Source organism: the organism of the source record quoted next, unplaced genomic scaffold, assembly GCF_019419815.1.
Source record: "Pyrus x bretschneideri cultivar Hongxiangsu unplaced genomic scaffold, Pyrus_bretschneideri_v1 Contig8, whole genome shotgun sequence".
NCBI classification, from domain to species: domain Eukaryota; kingdom Viridiplantae; phylum Streptophyta; class Magnoliopsida; order Rosales; family Rosaceae; genus Pyrus; species Pyrus x bretschneideri.
The window spans coordinates 6,763,742-6,779,495 of NW_025999820.1; the positions used below are offsets into that span (position 1 = coordinate 6,763,742).

The 15,754-nt window shown below is 39.2% G+C and overlaps 1 protein-coding gene across 3 annotated transcripts; it reads left to right on the plus strand.

Moving 5' to 3' along the window:
• The first annotated feature begins 11,396 nt into the window (after positions 1–11,396).
• On the plus strand, positions 11,397–13,465 carry LOC125473214 (anthocyanidin 3-O-glucosyltransferase 5-like). Of its 3 annotated transcripts, none has more exons than XM_048575736.1 (2): positions 11,397–11,555; positions 11,868–13,465. In XM_048575736.1, the coding sequence occupies exon 2, from the start codon at positions 11,882–11,884 to the stop codon at positions 13,319–13,321; it is 1,440 nt and encodes a 479-aa protein (XP_048431693.1). In that variant the 5' UTR covers positions 11,397–11,555; positions 11,868–11,881; the 3' UTR covers positions 13,322–13,465. The 3 variants fall into 3 exon arrangements, with proteins under 3 accessions (XP_048431693.1, XP_048431694.1, XP_048431695.1); XM_048575737.1 differs by having other exon boundaries at positions 11,404–11,555; positions 11,863–13,465; XM_048575738.1 differs by having other exon boundaries at positions 11,408–11,555; positions 11,828–13,465.
• The last annotated feature ends 2,289 nt before the right edge of the window (positions 13,466–15,754 follow it).

The following is a 15,754-nucleotide window of genomic DNA, read 5'->3' on the forward strand; positions in this document are numbered from 1 at the left end:
AACTTTTCATCTTCCGTTGGGGCAAATTTAGAGAGTTGTGAGGTCGTTCCAACTTGTTTCCCACTTCGCAACATGATTGCTTTGGCAGATTCGAATCCTCCCTTTGGGTTGACAACGGTTGAACTAGGCAACTTGCCTTGCTCTCTAAATTGGCCCATGAACTCAGCCATTTGTCCCACTTGTCTCTTCAATTCAGTCACCTCTCGAGCTTGATTTTGCACTTCATTGGCGTAATTGTGCATGTCCTTTGCTTGTTTTTCTTGCCCCTGCGCCAATTGAGTTAGTAATTGAATAACTTGAGAATTATCAAAAGACGAACCTGAGTTGTTTTGGGACAATGGTGGTGGGTTGGATTGGTATGGCCGTGGGAACCCAGGGGGGTTTTGTTGAAATCCCCTTTGTGGTGCAGATTGTTGGGGTTGTTGTGGCTCCCTCCATTTGAAATTTGGATGATCTCTCCAACCGGGATTGTATGTGTTAGAGAAAGGGTCACTCCTTTGTTGGTTTTGGTTCCCATAACCCACGGCATTGGCAGATTCCCACCCTCCATTCTCAATCAATTGAGGGCACTTGTCGGTGAGATGTCCATTCATGGAGCACACGCCACAAACAGCCACACTTTGTACCTTTGGTATTTCAACCACCTGCGAAAGAAGAGAAGTAAGATTAGCCATTTGATTTTGAAGTTCGGAAATAGCACTTACCTCATTCACTTGTTGCTGCCGTGGCATGTCTCTTTGGCCAAGTCCTTCATATTGTTGTGCATTTAGCGCTCGGTTGGCAATTAGAGTCTTTGCAGCCACCGGGGTTTTGTCTACCAAAGCACCTCCCGCCGAAGCATCTAGCATTTGTCTCTCAAGTGGAAGTAGTCCTTCATAGAAATATTGAATCAAAAGCTCTTCCTTCATTTGATGTTGTGGGCATGATGCAACTAGAGCCTTGAAACGTTCATAGTATGCTGGGAATGATTTGCCTTGGCCTTGTTCAATTCCACTAATTTTCTTCCTTAAAAGAATAACTCTCGAAGTGGGGAAGAACTTCTCTAAAAATGCTCTCTTCATACTTTCCCACGAAGTGACCGTTCCAGGTGCTAATTCATAAAGCCAATCTTTAGCCTTTTCCAAAAGAGAGAATGGAAAAGCTTTCATCTTCAAAATACTCTCATTTACGTTGATGGGTGTCATGCTTGAGCATACTACTTCAAACTCTTTAAGATGCTTGTTTGGATCTTCCATGGACAGTCCATGGTACTTAGGAATGTGGTGCAACAAGCTTGACTTCAATTCAAATTCATCGGTCTTGCCTTGGGCAGCCGCGGGGTATTGAATGCATAATGGTGTGGCATTGGCCAACCCCGAGGCCGAAAGCTCTTTAATGGTCCGATTGTCCGCTGCCATAACTTCTTCTTCCACTTCTTCAAACTCAGATTCAGCCTCTGAACTTGAACTAGGTTCACTAGGTTCGGGATGCCTCCTCTTTCTTCTCAAATCACGTTCAAAAAAGTCGTTAAAGTCCAAGATATGTGCACGCACAGTTTGAGAACTCCGCGTCATGCACTAGTACCTAAAACAAGGAAACAAACAAGTCAGAAACTAAAACTAATAACAAACAAATAACACACGAAAATAACTAAAAAGAAATAACAAGGGATTAGCAAAGTTGCTAATCCCCGGCAACGGCGCCAAAATTTGATGTGAGAATTACTTGACACACAAATTAAACCCTCTTGTTGTCAAATTGTAGTAAGGATGCAAGTAGGGATCGTTCTAGACCGGGGATTAGGAGGGCTTGCTAAAACCTCTAAAATGACTTAGAAACATAAAAACAAAGTTTAAAGCACTAAACTAGACTTAATGAATGCAAACCTAAAATTTAAAACACTCAAACAAACTAAAAAACTCAAAACAGCACAAACACACTCAAATCTGCCTAAAAACCACTTTCTGGGCAGTTTTGAGTACAAACACAAATTTGGACGAAATTAAGTTGTAACTTGACTCAAGACTCTTAAAAACACAAACTAAATGTATTTCTAACTAATCTAACACTTTAAAATAAATGGGGGATTGGTTTTGACGAATTTAAAATTAAAATAGAAACTTGGAAACAAAACAGATTCTAAAACCGATTTTGATGAAATAGAAGGATGAGAAACTAGTTAGAGGGTTCCTTATCCACACATGACCATATGCATATAATTTGATTCCCAGTTATGACTTCAACAAACGATGAATGACAATGCTCCAAGTTAATTAGGTCCGCTTAAATTAACTTTCAGATTTCCCTAGATTCATTGGATTGAATGGAATACGCATTACAACCAAATTATTCCTAATCAAAGTCCCTAACTATGGAATACGCATGATAGAGACATTCAACAAAGATCATTAAGTTCAACGGAAATCATAAACATCGACTAGGCATTCATAACTATGGAATACGCATGTTAATCCAGCCTAGGGTTTACTAAACACAATCGTGACTAGCGATTTTTACTACTCATGAATATAAGTTCATAACGATTAGGTGAAATTCCCTTATATCCTAGCATCAAGTTTAGGCATGCAAATTAAGTGTCGACCCTCAACCCACATACATAAACAAGTTCTTAATCAAAACAGAAAAGTAAACCATATCTAAAGTTCATGAATTCATAACTGGAGTAAATCAAATCATAACCAACATATGTCCATGGCTTCAAATTCGCCTCTAACTAAAAAGAAATTAGTTCCACATGTTTAACATAATTGAATAACAAGTTAAATTAAACATGAAAACAGAAACAATAGAAGAAAGAACTCCAAACACTCCAATAGTTGCAGATTGCATGTGCAAGGTTTCTTCCTTCCTTTGGACTGCACGACACTACTCCTCCTCTCCTTCAATGGTGGCGGCACAAGGTGGTTATGGTGGTGGGAAGGTGTGGCTATGGTGGATGAATGGTTGCTTGGATGGAAGGTTGCGGCAAAGGTGGTAAAAGTGGCTGGAATTGTGTTTCTGGGATTTTAGGATGTGTAGAATGGTGTGGCTAGATGAATGGACGAAAATTGGGTGAATGAGTGATCCCCCTTAGTGCCTTGCTGCAAAGCCTTATTTATAGGGCTAGGAAAGGTAGGAGACAAAGTAGGACAGCTAGGACAAGGTAGGACGGCTAGGAGACAAGGTAGGGCGGCTAGGAGACAAGGTAGGGTGGCTAGGAGACAAGGTAGGACGGCTAGGAGAAGGTAGGACGGCTAGGAGACAAGGTAGGACGGCTAGGAGAAGGTAGGACGGCTAGGAGACAAGGTAGGGCGGCTAGGAGACAAGGTAGGACGGCTAGGAGACAAGGTAGAAATTAGGCACCATGTGTGAATAGATAAAGCCTTCTAGAAATAAGGTTTTTAGGCCCCCTTGCAGCTCCCTAACTGAATTCAGGCCTTCAAATTCGTCCATCCTCATGCCTCCATGCTTGCACTATCCAATCTTGGCCCAAAAATGCTCTAGAATGCTCCAAATTGCTTCTTTTTGCATACTTTGACACTAAAACCTGAAATTGCACGAAAATAACTTTAAACACTATAATTAACATAGTTTAGCTAATTAAATGCAAAAAAACAAGCTAACTAAGTCGTATAAATATGCTCATATCAGCCACCGAGACAAATTTCATTTTCTCAGTATGTCACACTTGCAACCTCAGGTGTCACAGTAATGAGGGGATTTTGTGTCTGTGACAAATCTTGTCCGAGGCTCTGAACTGGCAGGTCGGTCGTTGACTTTCCCATGACTGTTTTCTTTTTTACTGACCGTGTCTCAATGGTCATGTACTCCAAAGGTTTTAGCACTGGGTCCCACTGGTCGTGCCAAAATGTTGAACCTAAAAACTACAAAGCTTATGTGGCGCGCAGGCCGAGTAACTAATGAGCTAACTACGTCATTCAGTTGATGTGAGGCATGCCAACTCGTCGGCTGAGCTCGATCGATGAGTAAAATCTGTTGATGTTGATTTGAGTGCGCTACTAATAGATAGCCAGTCGGCATCGATGCAGTGCTATTTATCCAAACTGAAGATGTCACCAGTTGCCTTCATAGTGCTGTTTATCTAAACTGAAGGCGTGTTGGTGGAAAAAGAAAATAAAAAAAATCTTAAGATGTTTGAGAGGTTTGCGCATGGTAATTTGTGTTTTGAATTGGAGAGACATTCAAATGTTGTCTGCGACTCTATATTTATAGTAGCTGTCTTTTGCTTGGCACAAGTTGATAGCTTTGTAGAGTCCAATTGCCGCTCTAACTTTGTAGAACATCACTTGACTCAGACTTGTGTCCCATCACTTTAGCTGTCCAATATCTCTAAGATATGATAAAGGCTATCTCTTAATTTTCCTCGAAAAGATTAAATATATCTTCCCACATACGTGGCCTGACCAAATGGATGCATCATATTCCAACCGAAACTTCTCTTTCTCCACTATATTGGTCCAAGTGCAACCATGCATGCATGATAATTAAAATACCATGGTTAATAGTTTTGGATTATCTGCAAAACCACCCTGATCCCATCACATTACCTCATTTTGACTAATCCAAAAAGCATATCCACATGCTGATCATCCAATATTAATTGCATCCTTGTGGTATTGTTCCACGTGGTTCTACATGCAAGATAAGACTCTAATGTTGCACGACACTGTGGATGCAAATTTCCTTCTCCTTCTTCTTGGACAAAATTGCACCTACAAAACAATTAACACATTAAGGTCAAGGCCAAGTGTCTCACGCGCCCACGATGAATAGGGGGCTTTGGCTGAAGAACCTCTGATGCCAAAGTTAGAATTTAGAGAGAAAAATGTTTAGAGAGTTATTGGAATTTTGCAAGAGTGTGGACTTAGTGTTTTAGAGAAAAATGGGGTTCAATATATAGAGCATGGCCGGTCCCCTTTGGAGAAAAGGAGGCCGGCCTTTTGGGGTATTTTTGGTGTGTAATAGGTGATAATTTGTGTAATGGATGATTTAATTGGTGATTAATGGATTAATTAGGAAATAAATCCATTAATTCACCAATTAACCTAATTTTTATGGAATGTTTTGAAGGTTATGGAATGATTGCTTTGTAGAGAATATGGAATGAGGAAGGATGAAATAATTTTGAATTTGTTACCTTCTTTCGGCACTTTTGACTTGGTTGAGAGATGATTGCCTGCTGCTGGCATATAAGAATCCCAGTATGCCTCAAGGGTATTTTTGTCCTCTTTTATCCAAAAATCTACTTGTCGTCTTATGATTATTTTTGGCTTCAGAAATGCCCCCATACCTGTTGGGATGTTCGCAGGAAAGGGCAGCATGTGTAGAGATCTTCTTGGTTTAGGAAACTTAAGACTGCTTTCTATTTTGATGTTGATTCCTTCTTTAATAGGAAATTATATCCTTCTTGGAAAGGGAAATAAATTTCTCTCAAAGCCTATTTAAGTCCACCTTAAGTGGGTTATTAAATCAATTTTGAAGAGAAATTTATTCTACCCTACAAGAGAGAGCGAGCTTAAAGGATATTTGTTCCCCCTTCTCTAGCAATTTTCTACATCTTGCCCGTGCAAAGGACCATTTTTTGTTGCTTTCTTCGTCTTCTCCGTGCTGCACTGATGTAAGAAAAATTTAATTTTGCTTGTCTTCTTCTTGGGTAGTGCTGTCATGGGGCAATCGTCGGGGTGGTATGGCACGTCGGCTGGCAGAGGCCAAGAGTTGGCTCGGCATGGGCCGATGAGGTGTTGTGGCAGAGATCACTGCTTTAGGCTACTCGGCTTGGCTAAAGCCAATGGCAACTTGTGCGGCTAGGGTCGCAGATTGTGGCATTGGGGCGCAATGTTAGGCGAGTCGTATGGCTTATGTCCTTTAGGCTCTTAGACCTGACACGAGCCAGGCCGGCGATTAGGAGAAATGAGGAGGTCGCGGGCCTCATGGGCTACTGGAATGTTAGGCATACAGGCTTCCTACCTGCTAGTCTGAGAGAAAAAATGAAAGTAAAGCCAATATGGGTTGAGCTCCCCTGCTGAATACAATGAATGACGTTAGCTGCTTAATCCTCTTCGCCGCGAAAAATGTAGGCTGCTTCCGAGAAAGGAGATGAATATGATCAAGGCAGATGTCTTAGCTCGTCCAATTGCTGTTGTGGATCCTGTTGCAAGTGAATGTGGGAAAATGGATATTCCTCGCCTGCTCAAGAGATGCCGGTTGAGAAAAAATCAAAAACTTTTTCCGCTGCTCGCTAGGGTTTGCTGGCTGCCCCAGGCTTATGATTGACTTGACTTTTTCCAATGGGACGCAAGATAGGGTTGCTAGATTTGAGCCAGTGACACCTGTCATGCCAAAGATGGCTAGTTCGATTGCTGATACGGTTGCTTAGCGTAGAGGTCCTATCATTCCCCAGTGCCGAAGTCTATACCAAGATATTTGTTGGGAGTTAAGTCTGGTTCATCTTTGGAGGCTTGCTATTATGAGGAGTGATAAGGTGGACTCTATTGCTAAAATGACGCCAAGGCCCACTCCTTTTGCTGCTGAGACTGATTCGGCTGCTGGGAAGGAAAAGATTGCTCGAGTAGGCAACTATGAGAAATTCACTAAGCCTGTTTCTGGGGAGGCTGCTGAAATCTATGTGCTTTTGAAACTAGATCTGCTTGAAGACATAAAAGCTTGTGCCAAGTTTGTTGATGACGTTAGAAATGTTGTTTGCCCAAGTTCCTTTGCAAAGCATACGGTCGAGTATAGGAAGACTGCTCTATTTGCAATGATGTAGAAGACGGCTATTCTGCCAGCTGAGTTTATGCTCCTTGATCAAAAGGATACCAAGGCTACCAATGAGAAGGCAAAGGTTGTGGCAGCCGAAGCTTATTCTTCTCATATTCAAGATTTTGATTGTGTCATTTATGAGTTTCATTCCTCTACTTATGCAAATGATGAAGTGTTGATTGCTGGATATAACCAAGTAATCCACTTCAAGAAGGTTGTTGATAGGCTTGAACCCCAAGTGTTGGAACTCCAAAGTGTACTAAAGATCAATGAAAGTTTGAAGAAAGAAGTGGATGAGTTGCAGCGTGTCTGTGTTAGTCTGCTCAAAGAGAATGAGCAGCTGAAGGGTGAGAATGATGGGCTCGAGGTTTTGAGATCTTCTCTATTTCTCTAGAAGATTTGCTTGCCTTTACGTTTAAGACCTTCATTGGTGAAGTAGCTGGAGATGTTGGTGCCTAGGCTGGATCAGCCGGGGTGAAGCGGTGGATGATGCCACTACTAAAAGCATCGCGGTTGCTGAATGTGTGATGATCGAGTAGTCGTGAGATGTCCAAGCTGCTGAAGTGTAGTATTCTAGGTAACCTTTAGGATTTTCTTTGTTTTTCCTTGTAGATCTTGTTTTGCTTGAACTCCTTCGGCCTATGCTAGTTGTTTATAAATATGGTTCTTTCACTTTTCTTCATCTTCACTTCTTTTGTTCATGCCCTAACCTTTAGACTTTACAGACCAGTGGCAAGCGACAGGCCCGCGTAGCCTATGCAGCCGTAAGTGTTGGTGTAGAACTTTGCAAAGTTGTTATCCATAGGGTTGGCAGTCAGATGTCTTACTTACAGAAGCAGATAAGTCCGCCTAACCACTAGGCTATTAACCTTGAATTTTTCCAATTTCGTATGTTGCGTAGCAAGTATCACAACACTTTAGAATTTGGTATAGGTTGTTCCGCGCTTGGCAGAGGTGAAGCTTATCGACTTAAGAATGGCCTGCTCGGTATGTGGCACATATGGGTGCAAAGCTAGGGCTCGGCTTGGTAACGCGTTAGGCTCGTGTTGGGCTTGGAGTGACATTGCTTGGGACGTGGGCCTTGGATGGCACAGCTCGGGCCGTGGTGGTGGTGCCATGGACCTCGCTGCGGGTGGTGGCCACCACGATGGTTGCCATAGTGGAGCCCCGTAGCGGTGGTGCCGCTCCACTTATGATCACATTTAACCTCGTGGATTACTGCAGTCCCATTTCTTAAATATTGGAATTTTCACTTGTGAAATTTTCTAAATTTCTAGCCATTGTATTTCTGTTTTACGTTTTATCAAAGAATCTTAGCAAATAAAAAATTCTAATAATAAGAACGTACGAAAAATATACAAATAGACAAGAAAAAATAGAGAAAAACCTTTTATGCGAGAGTCTTCTACGAGTGTAGGACTCAACTCTCAATGAAAGCACCAATTTGTGGATGCAAATTTCTGCCTCCTTCTTCTTGGACAAAATTGCACCTACAAAACAATTAACACCTTAGGGTCAAGGCCAAGAGCCTCACATGCCCACGATAATGTTGGGGGGGTCTTTGGCCTTCTTCGGCCAAAGTTAAAATTTAGAGAGAAAAGTGTTTAGAGAGTTTTTGGAATTTTGCAAGAGCGTGGACTTGGCTTTTTAGATAAAAATGGGGTTCAATATATAGAGCATGGCCGGTCCCCTTTGGAGGAAAGGTCGCCGACCCTTTGGGGTATTTTTGGTGTGTAATGGGTGATAATTTGTGTAGTGGGTGATTTAATTGGTGATTAATGGATTAACTAGGAAATAAATCCATTAATTAACCAATTAACCTATTTTTTTGGGAATGTTTTGAAGGTTATGGAATGATTGCTTTGTAGAGAATATGGAATGAGGAAGGATGAAATAATTTTGAATTTGTTACCTTCTTTAGGCACTTTTGACTTGGTTGAGGGATGATTGTCTGCCGCTCGCGCATAGGAATCCCAGTATGCCTCAAGGGTATTTTTGTCCTCTTCTATCCAAAAATCCACTTGTCGCCTTGTGATTATTTTTGGCTCCACAGGCATTTCACATAACCTCTTCTGAATGGAGCTTTACGCGTATCACAACTCTATACACTTTCATGCAGAATGTTTGAATGAAATGATTTTAGAGAGAAAATAATATTTTTACATTACACAATCATGCAGAATGTTTGAATGAAATGATTTCTAAAAATCAATCAATAATGAAAATTGAAAAGTACATCTTTATAATTGATTTCTTATTAAAAGCCGGTAAAAAACAACATGAAAAATATTATTTTCTCTTAAACATACATGCTGCACTGAGTAATATGTGTGAGTGTGATACGGCAGCATCAGCACCAAATTCGTTTTCTTCTGTCAAGCCAAAAAGCAGCAGCTCTCTTTGTCTCTTCTTTAAAAAATCGAAAGGTAATGTTAGAGAAATCAAATTTTTAAAATTTAAATTTACAAATCAAATGATATAATTGTGGATGATTGGATTATTAATTAAATGTCGATTAATGTGTTTATTTCTTATTGGTGACATATCAATTTATTCGCAAGTTTGGTTTAAAAAATTGGTCTTACTTTCTTACCCAAAATAAAAGGCAATAACACATTTTTCTCTTATTTAAAAAACCAATGAATTCAAAATGAATAAATGCCGCCGCCAAAAGGTTTTCAAAGATTTTAGAAGTGATAATGTTAGGTGTGGAGCCAAAAATAATCAAGAGGCTACACGTGGATTTTTGGGTGAAAAGAACAAAATTACCCTCGAGGCACACCAGGTTCCCTCAATCAAGCCAAAAGTGCCCAAAATAGGTAACAAATTCAAAATCCATCCTCATCTTATATTCTCTACAAGGTATTTACTCCATAACCTTCAAAACATTCTGTATAAATTGAGTTAATTGGCCAATTAATGGATTTATTACCTAATTAATCCATTAATTGCCAAATAACTCACCCATTACACCCCAAAAAACACCCAAAGGGCCGGCCATGCTCTATAAATTGGACCCCATTTTCTCTAAAAAGCTAGGTTACACACTCTTGCAAAACTCCCAAAAACTCTCCAAACATTTTTCTCTCTAAATTCTAACTTTGGCATCGGAGGTTCTTCTGCCAAAGCCCCCCCATTCATCGTGGGCGCGTGAGGCTCTTGGCCTTGACCAAAGGTGTTGATTGTTTTGTAGGTGCAATTTTGTCAAAGAAGGAGAAGGCGAAAATTTGCATCCACATTAGGGATACTAAATTTGTAAATCAAATGATGTGTCACCACTAGAAAATAAGCATGTTAATCAATAGTTAAGTAATAATCTAATTATCACCAACTATGGCATTTGATTTGCAAAATTTGATCTCCTAACATTATTCTTTTGAAAGAACTAAAAAAATGCAACAGCCTTTTCACTTTCACGAAAACTCAAGGGCAGTCCCAGAGTAATGATTTCTCTCTTTGATGGTGAAGGCAATAATATGTATAACTTAAAAAAGAGAAATGCTAAAGAGAACTTTTTAAAAGGAAGGCTATTCATGAATTTTCGTCGCATTATAATTTTGACATAATTGTCGTGTTAATGTTATAAAGTATTGTGCAAGAAAATGAGATATCAGAGAGTTCATGAATAGTCTCACTTTAAGAGAGTCTCATTCATTTGTAAAGTGAGCAATTTTAAATTTGATTATCACCAAAAACGAATTCAAAACAAATTATTATTGTCAACATTATCAAATTAGCTGCGACTGACTTTCCATAGAACAGGCAACTAAAAGATTATTTGGCTGCTCCAAAAATATTTCAACCACTCAAACGTTAGTTCAAAAATCAAATCAAGTTAGATACCAAGACCTACTTACATGGATGTATATGTATGACCAACTTATTTGAGTGGATGTCTTTAAAATGCTAGTTATTTTTGTGATTGATAGCATGAGAGACAAATGTAGACAAAAATAATCACTTATTGGGTTCATCCCGCACACTAGGCACTCTTGTTTTAATTTTACACTTTAATTTGTTCGTACTTACAGATCACCTTCACTTTTGGCTTCGCCACCCTTCGTAGTGTCAGCCATCATACCTTAACTTTAGTATTCACGTGGGTATCCTGGTTGGGGTGTGAGCCGTTTGATAACCATTTCGTGTTTATTTTTTGTTTTTACTTTTTTGAAAACTAAAAACTAAAATCTTGTTTGGTAGCTACTTTTAGTTTTTAGTTTAAAATATATGAAAACTGAAAACCAAAAAATTGAATCTCAAGGCCAAATTTTGAAACCTAAGAAAGCAGTTTTCAGTTTTTGTTTCTTTGGAAACTAAAATTTGAAAGTAGTTACTAAACAAGATTTCAATTTAAAAAAAAAATGAAAAACAAAAGTTGAAAACGAAATTGTTATCAAATTGCCTAGCGGCTCCTAAATTTTTAGTTGACACTCATTCATTTTTCCGATTAAATGAAAAGAAAAAAAAAATCTCTCTCCTAACAACATGTTTGTATTAGTTAAAAAACGTATATTATACTTGAAAAATATGGCATAGAGTATTACGTATGGTTCGTTTGATTTTATCTTATCAGGCCCTTCAAAAAACGTAGGCAGGAATGGAGATGACAAGTTTTTCTTACAATATTAAATGAAACTAGTTCAAACTTTTGACTAACCAAATAAAATTTAAGACTCTTCTACGCCCAGAGAGTTAAAAGAAGACTTTGGCCTTCATCTTCTACTCTTCCTCGTCGACCTCTCCGCAGCCACTCTGCCAACAGACACCCCCTCGCACACGCACAAGCACCTTACAAGGTATTCACTTTTTCTTAACTGTTCGATTTCTCTCTTTCTATTGTATGAAAGAGGCAGTAATATTCTTTAATTTGAAGGTTTTTGGTATCATATGTAAGATTCAATATGGAAAAATTAAATTAGAAATTGAGGGTTTTAGTGTGAGATCAAATTATCATGCACCGTCGAATTAAATTAGTGCGTCTGCCGTCACACCTAGTTCAATATTGTCTCTACCACTTAATTCCTTACAAAGTTGGCTTACTTGTTGCACTTATTGCTCTTTCTTTGAGAATTTGAGTCTCTATCTCTCAACCTCCTCTCTAAGTCTAGGTCCAGCGGAGATCATGAGCTCCAAGCAACATGCAGCCATTCTCTGCGGCCCGGGAATGGGGCACCTTATTCCCGTCCTCGAGCTAGGAAAACGGCTCGTCACGCACCTAAACTTTGCTGTCACAATCTTCATCTCCCCGTCTTCCGAGGCGGAACTCAAGGCAGCCACGTCCACAAAAATATTGGACATCGTCCAACTCCCACGCCCGGACATTTCTGGCCTCGTGGGCCCCGACACCTCAGTCACTACAAACCTGGTCGTAATGATGCGAGAGCTACGACATGTGTTCCGGTCAGCCGTACGTGCCATGAAGTTCACCCCGACCATGCTTATCGTGGACCTGTTCGGCACCGAATCATTTCCCATTGCCGAGGAGCTAGGGATTCCAAAGTACTTGTTCTTTGCTTCCAATGCATGGTTTTTCTCGTTCTTGATTTGCTCTCTGACATTCGACAAGGAAGTCGAAGGAAACTTCGTTGACCACAAAGAGCCGTTGAAGATCCCAGGTTGTAGGGAGTTCCGTCCGCAGCTCGATGTCTTTGATGTTATGTTGTACCGGACCGACCAGCAATACCATGATTTTGTTGGGATAGCAAGCCGGATCCGTAAGTGTAGTGATGGGATCTTGCTAAACATCTGGGAGGAGTTAGAGCCCACTACTCTTGCGGCGCTTAGAGATGAGAACTTGTTGGGCCAGCACTTGACAGTGCCGGTTTATCCAATTGGGCCCATAATAAGGCCTAATGATTTGTCATGTTCAAAGGGAAAGGTGTTTGATTGGCTAGACAAGCAACCTAGTGAGTCTGTAATTTTTGTGTCGTTTGGTAGTGGTGGGGCTTTGTCGCACGAGCAAATGACTGAGATTGCTTGGGGTTTGGAGCTCAGCCAACAACGATTCATTTGGGTGATACGCGCTCCCACCACAACAACTGCGGATGCGGCCTATTTTACAGCTGACTGTGATAATGAAGACCTGTTGAAGTACTTGCCTGAAGGGTTTGTTGATCGAACCAAGGACCTTGGGCTTGTTATTCCTTTGTGGGCCCCACAAGTTGAGATTTTGGCCCATCCATCAGTCGGAGGATTTTTGTCGCATTGTGGGTGGAGCTCAACTCTAGAGAGCCTAACCAATGGAGTGCCTATGATTGTTTGGCCGCTTCATGCGGAGCAGAGGCCGAACGCCACACTGTTGACAGAAGAGTTCAAAGTGGCAGTGCGGTCGAAGATACCGCCGTGGAAGAAAATGGTGGATGGAAAAGAGATAGAGGAAATGGTGAGGATGATTATGGAGGACCAAAAAGGCTTTGTTTTGAGGGAAAGAATGAAGAAGCTAAAAGAAAGTGCCGCAAAGGCTTTGGAAGAAGGGGGTTCATCTCGTAATGCTCTTTCTCAATTTGCAAAGCATGGCGAGTCGATGCACATGAAGCTTGCCAATGTTAATGTCCGAAACTGATTTGGCGGCATTCTCTTGTTACTTAATCATCTCAATAATGCTTCCGAGCGTGAATTCATCTTGTTTTGTGTTCTTGTTGTATTTGGAGTTGCTTTTAGCGTTACGATAAATAAAGAATTTTAATGAACAACCTTACTAATTAAATGGCTTTTCTTGTTAAAGAATAAGGACCACTCTTGAGGGGGAACTTGATGCTCTCTTGGCAAACAATGACCGATCCCAAACCATAAGAAAAATTCCGTTTTATGTGACAAATGCATTTTTACATACGGTCTAGTTGATTGCCGGATTGGTGCCAACAAGATAAGGTGTGTGCAAGTTGTGACGACTATGACAACTCAATGCAACACAATGTTTTTTAGGGCTGTATTGTCACTCGAAAAAACATTATTCATTCCTTCTTAATTTAAAGCATAAAAAAAATTATGTGATTGACTTGTTGAGGCAAAACCACCGTGAATTTGTTTTCTTCTGTCAAAACAAAAAGCAACACCAAAATAAAATGTGCACAATGCTACAGCTACGCTCATCGTTGCTCCATTCTTTTCTAGGCTTAAGTTTAAATAAAGTGTGCACATAATATGTAGGATTTAACGAGGCAACCCCCACTATTGGAAAAATCTTTGAACTCTCATGCCAAAACAAACACTAAGATAAATAAGTACAATAAGACTTGCAAAACTCATTAACTAGACGTACATACTAGTAGACAGTTTTGTCTCCGTGTTTTACTACTTATCTCAATAATGCTTCCAAGCATTATTTCATCTTGTCTTGTGTTCTTGTTGTATTTAGGGTTGCTTTTAGCGTTATGATAAATAAGAAGTTTAATTAAGGTATAAAATTTAATTGAACAACCTTACTATTAAAATGGCATTTCTTGTTAAAGAATAAGGACCACTCTTGAGGGAAAACTTTTGGCAAACAATGACCAATTCCAAATCACAAGAAAAAAAAATCCGTTATATACAAAAAATGCGTTTTTGCATAAGGTCTGGTTAATAATTGTGTTGGTGCCAACAAGATAAGTTGTGTGCAAGCTATGACAACTATGACAACTCAATGCAACACAATGTTTTATAAAACTATTATTGTCATTCGTTATCTAAAAGTGTTAATAACAATTACTTTTTTGATTATAGTGTGAATATTAGTTAAATATGATAAAATTAACGGCTCTTAAGCAAAAGTCGGTTGCTTTCATAGTTTCATGAAGTGCAATTGATCAGTTGGCACTTGGACACCTTTTAAAATATAGAGACAATCACAAGATGTCAACAAACTCTCTGAATTGGCTAAGCAAGTGAGGGATCAACAAGCAACGCCAACTTTGGAGTAAACAAATTGTTTACCAAAAAAAAAAAAAAAAGGAGTACGTGTACAAATAACTTAAATAGTATAAAAATGTTGGCTGAATCTTTCAGTTTTAACGAATAGCGACAAATTTTGGTTAGTGCTATTCTATCAATCTTCATTTTATTATGAATTTGAAAACAGAATGTAAGTTTAAGTTCAATGAACGATAATAATTAATGTAACATATTTCAAGATGTTTATAAAGTACTTGAATCTAACGGAAGAATTAACACAAAATCGACTGCAATGGCGTTCTAAGATTCATACAGCCAACTTCAATCAGTGAAATAAGAATATGTTTGTTTCGAGATGTTTTTGTTTTGTTTTGCTTTTTTTTTTCTTTTTTTTTTTTTTTACTGCAAATGAAATTCTACATTAATTCATGCCAAGGACAAAGAAAAAGTTTGAAACCAAACACAAAATTAAAAATGAAACCCTAACACCAAGACAATTCTCCCTTTACGTTTTAAGGTACTTTTCTTGTTGGCTTTTAAATTGGTAAGCTTAATGTTTTTTAATTCTATTGCGAACATATGGGCAGCAAGGAGAAGATCTAGATCCAATCATCTAAGTGATGGGCTTCAACGTGCAGTGAGAAGAGAGTCAAGCCTTAATGGTGAGCTACCAAGCAGGAGGAACAACGTGTTCATGACAGGAGAAAAACATAACAACGCAAGATTAATGGTATTTCAAGTTAATCATGTGCTTTCATGTCCTAAAATCAGAACACGTAATCACTGTTAATTCTAAGAATGCAGAATGATTTGGTTTAAGGTTTATTAGTCGAAATGCCTCCCTGAAACTACCGTTGAATCTTAGTTTACCCCTTGAAATTGGTTTTGTTGCACTTTGCCCTCTGAAACTGATATTTTCAACTATTTTGTCTCACTTTACCCACTTCCGTTAGTGGACTGTTAAATTTAAGGGTATTTTAGACATTTCAATTTTTACACATTTATTTACCCACACTAAACAAGTCTCAATTTTATTTTTGACAACTCTGATTCAAACATATAAATTTTGGGCATTTTAAAAAGTAAATTATTCAATCAACAGAAAATTTTGAGCAACAAAATC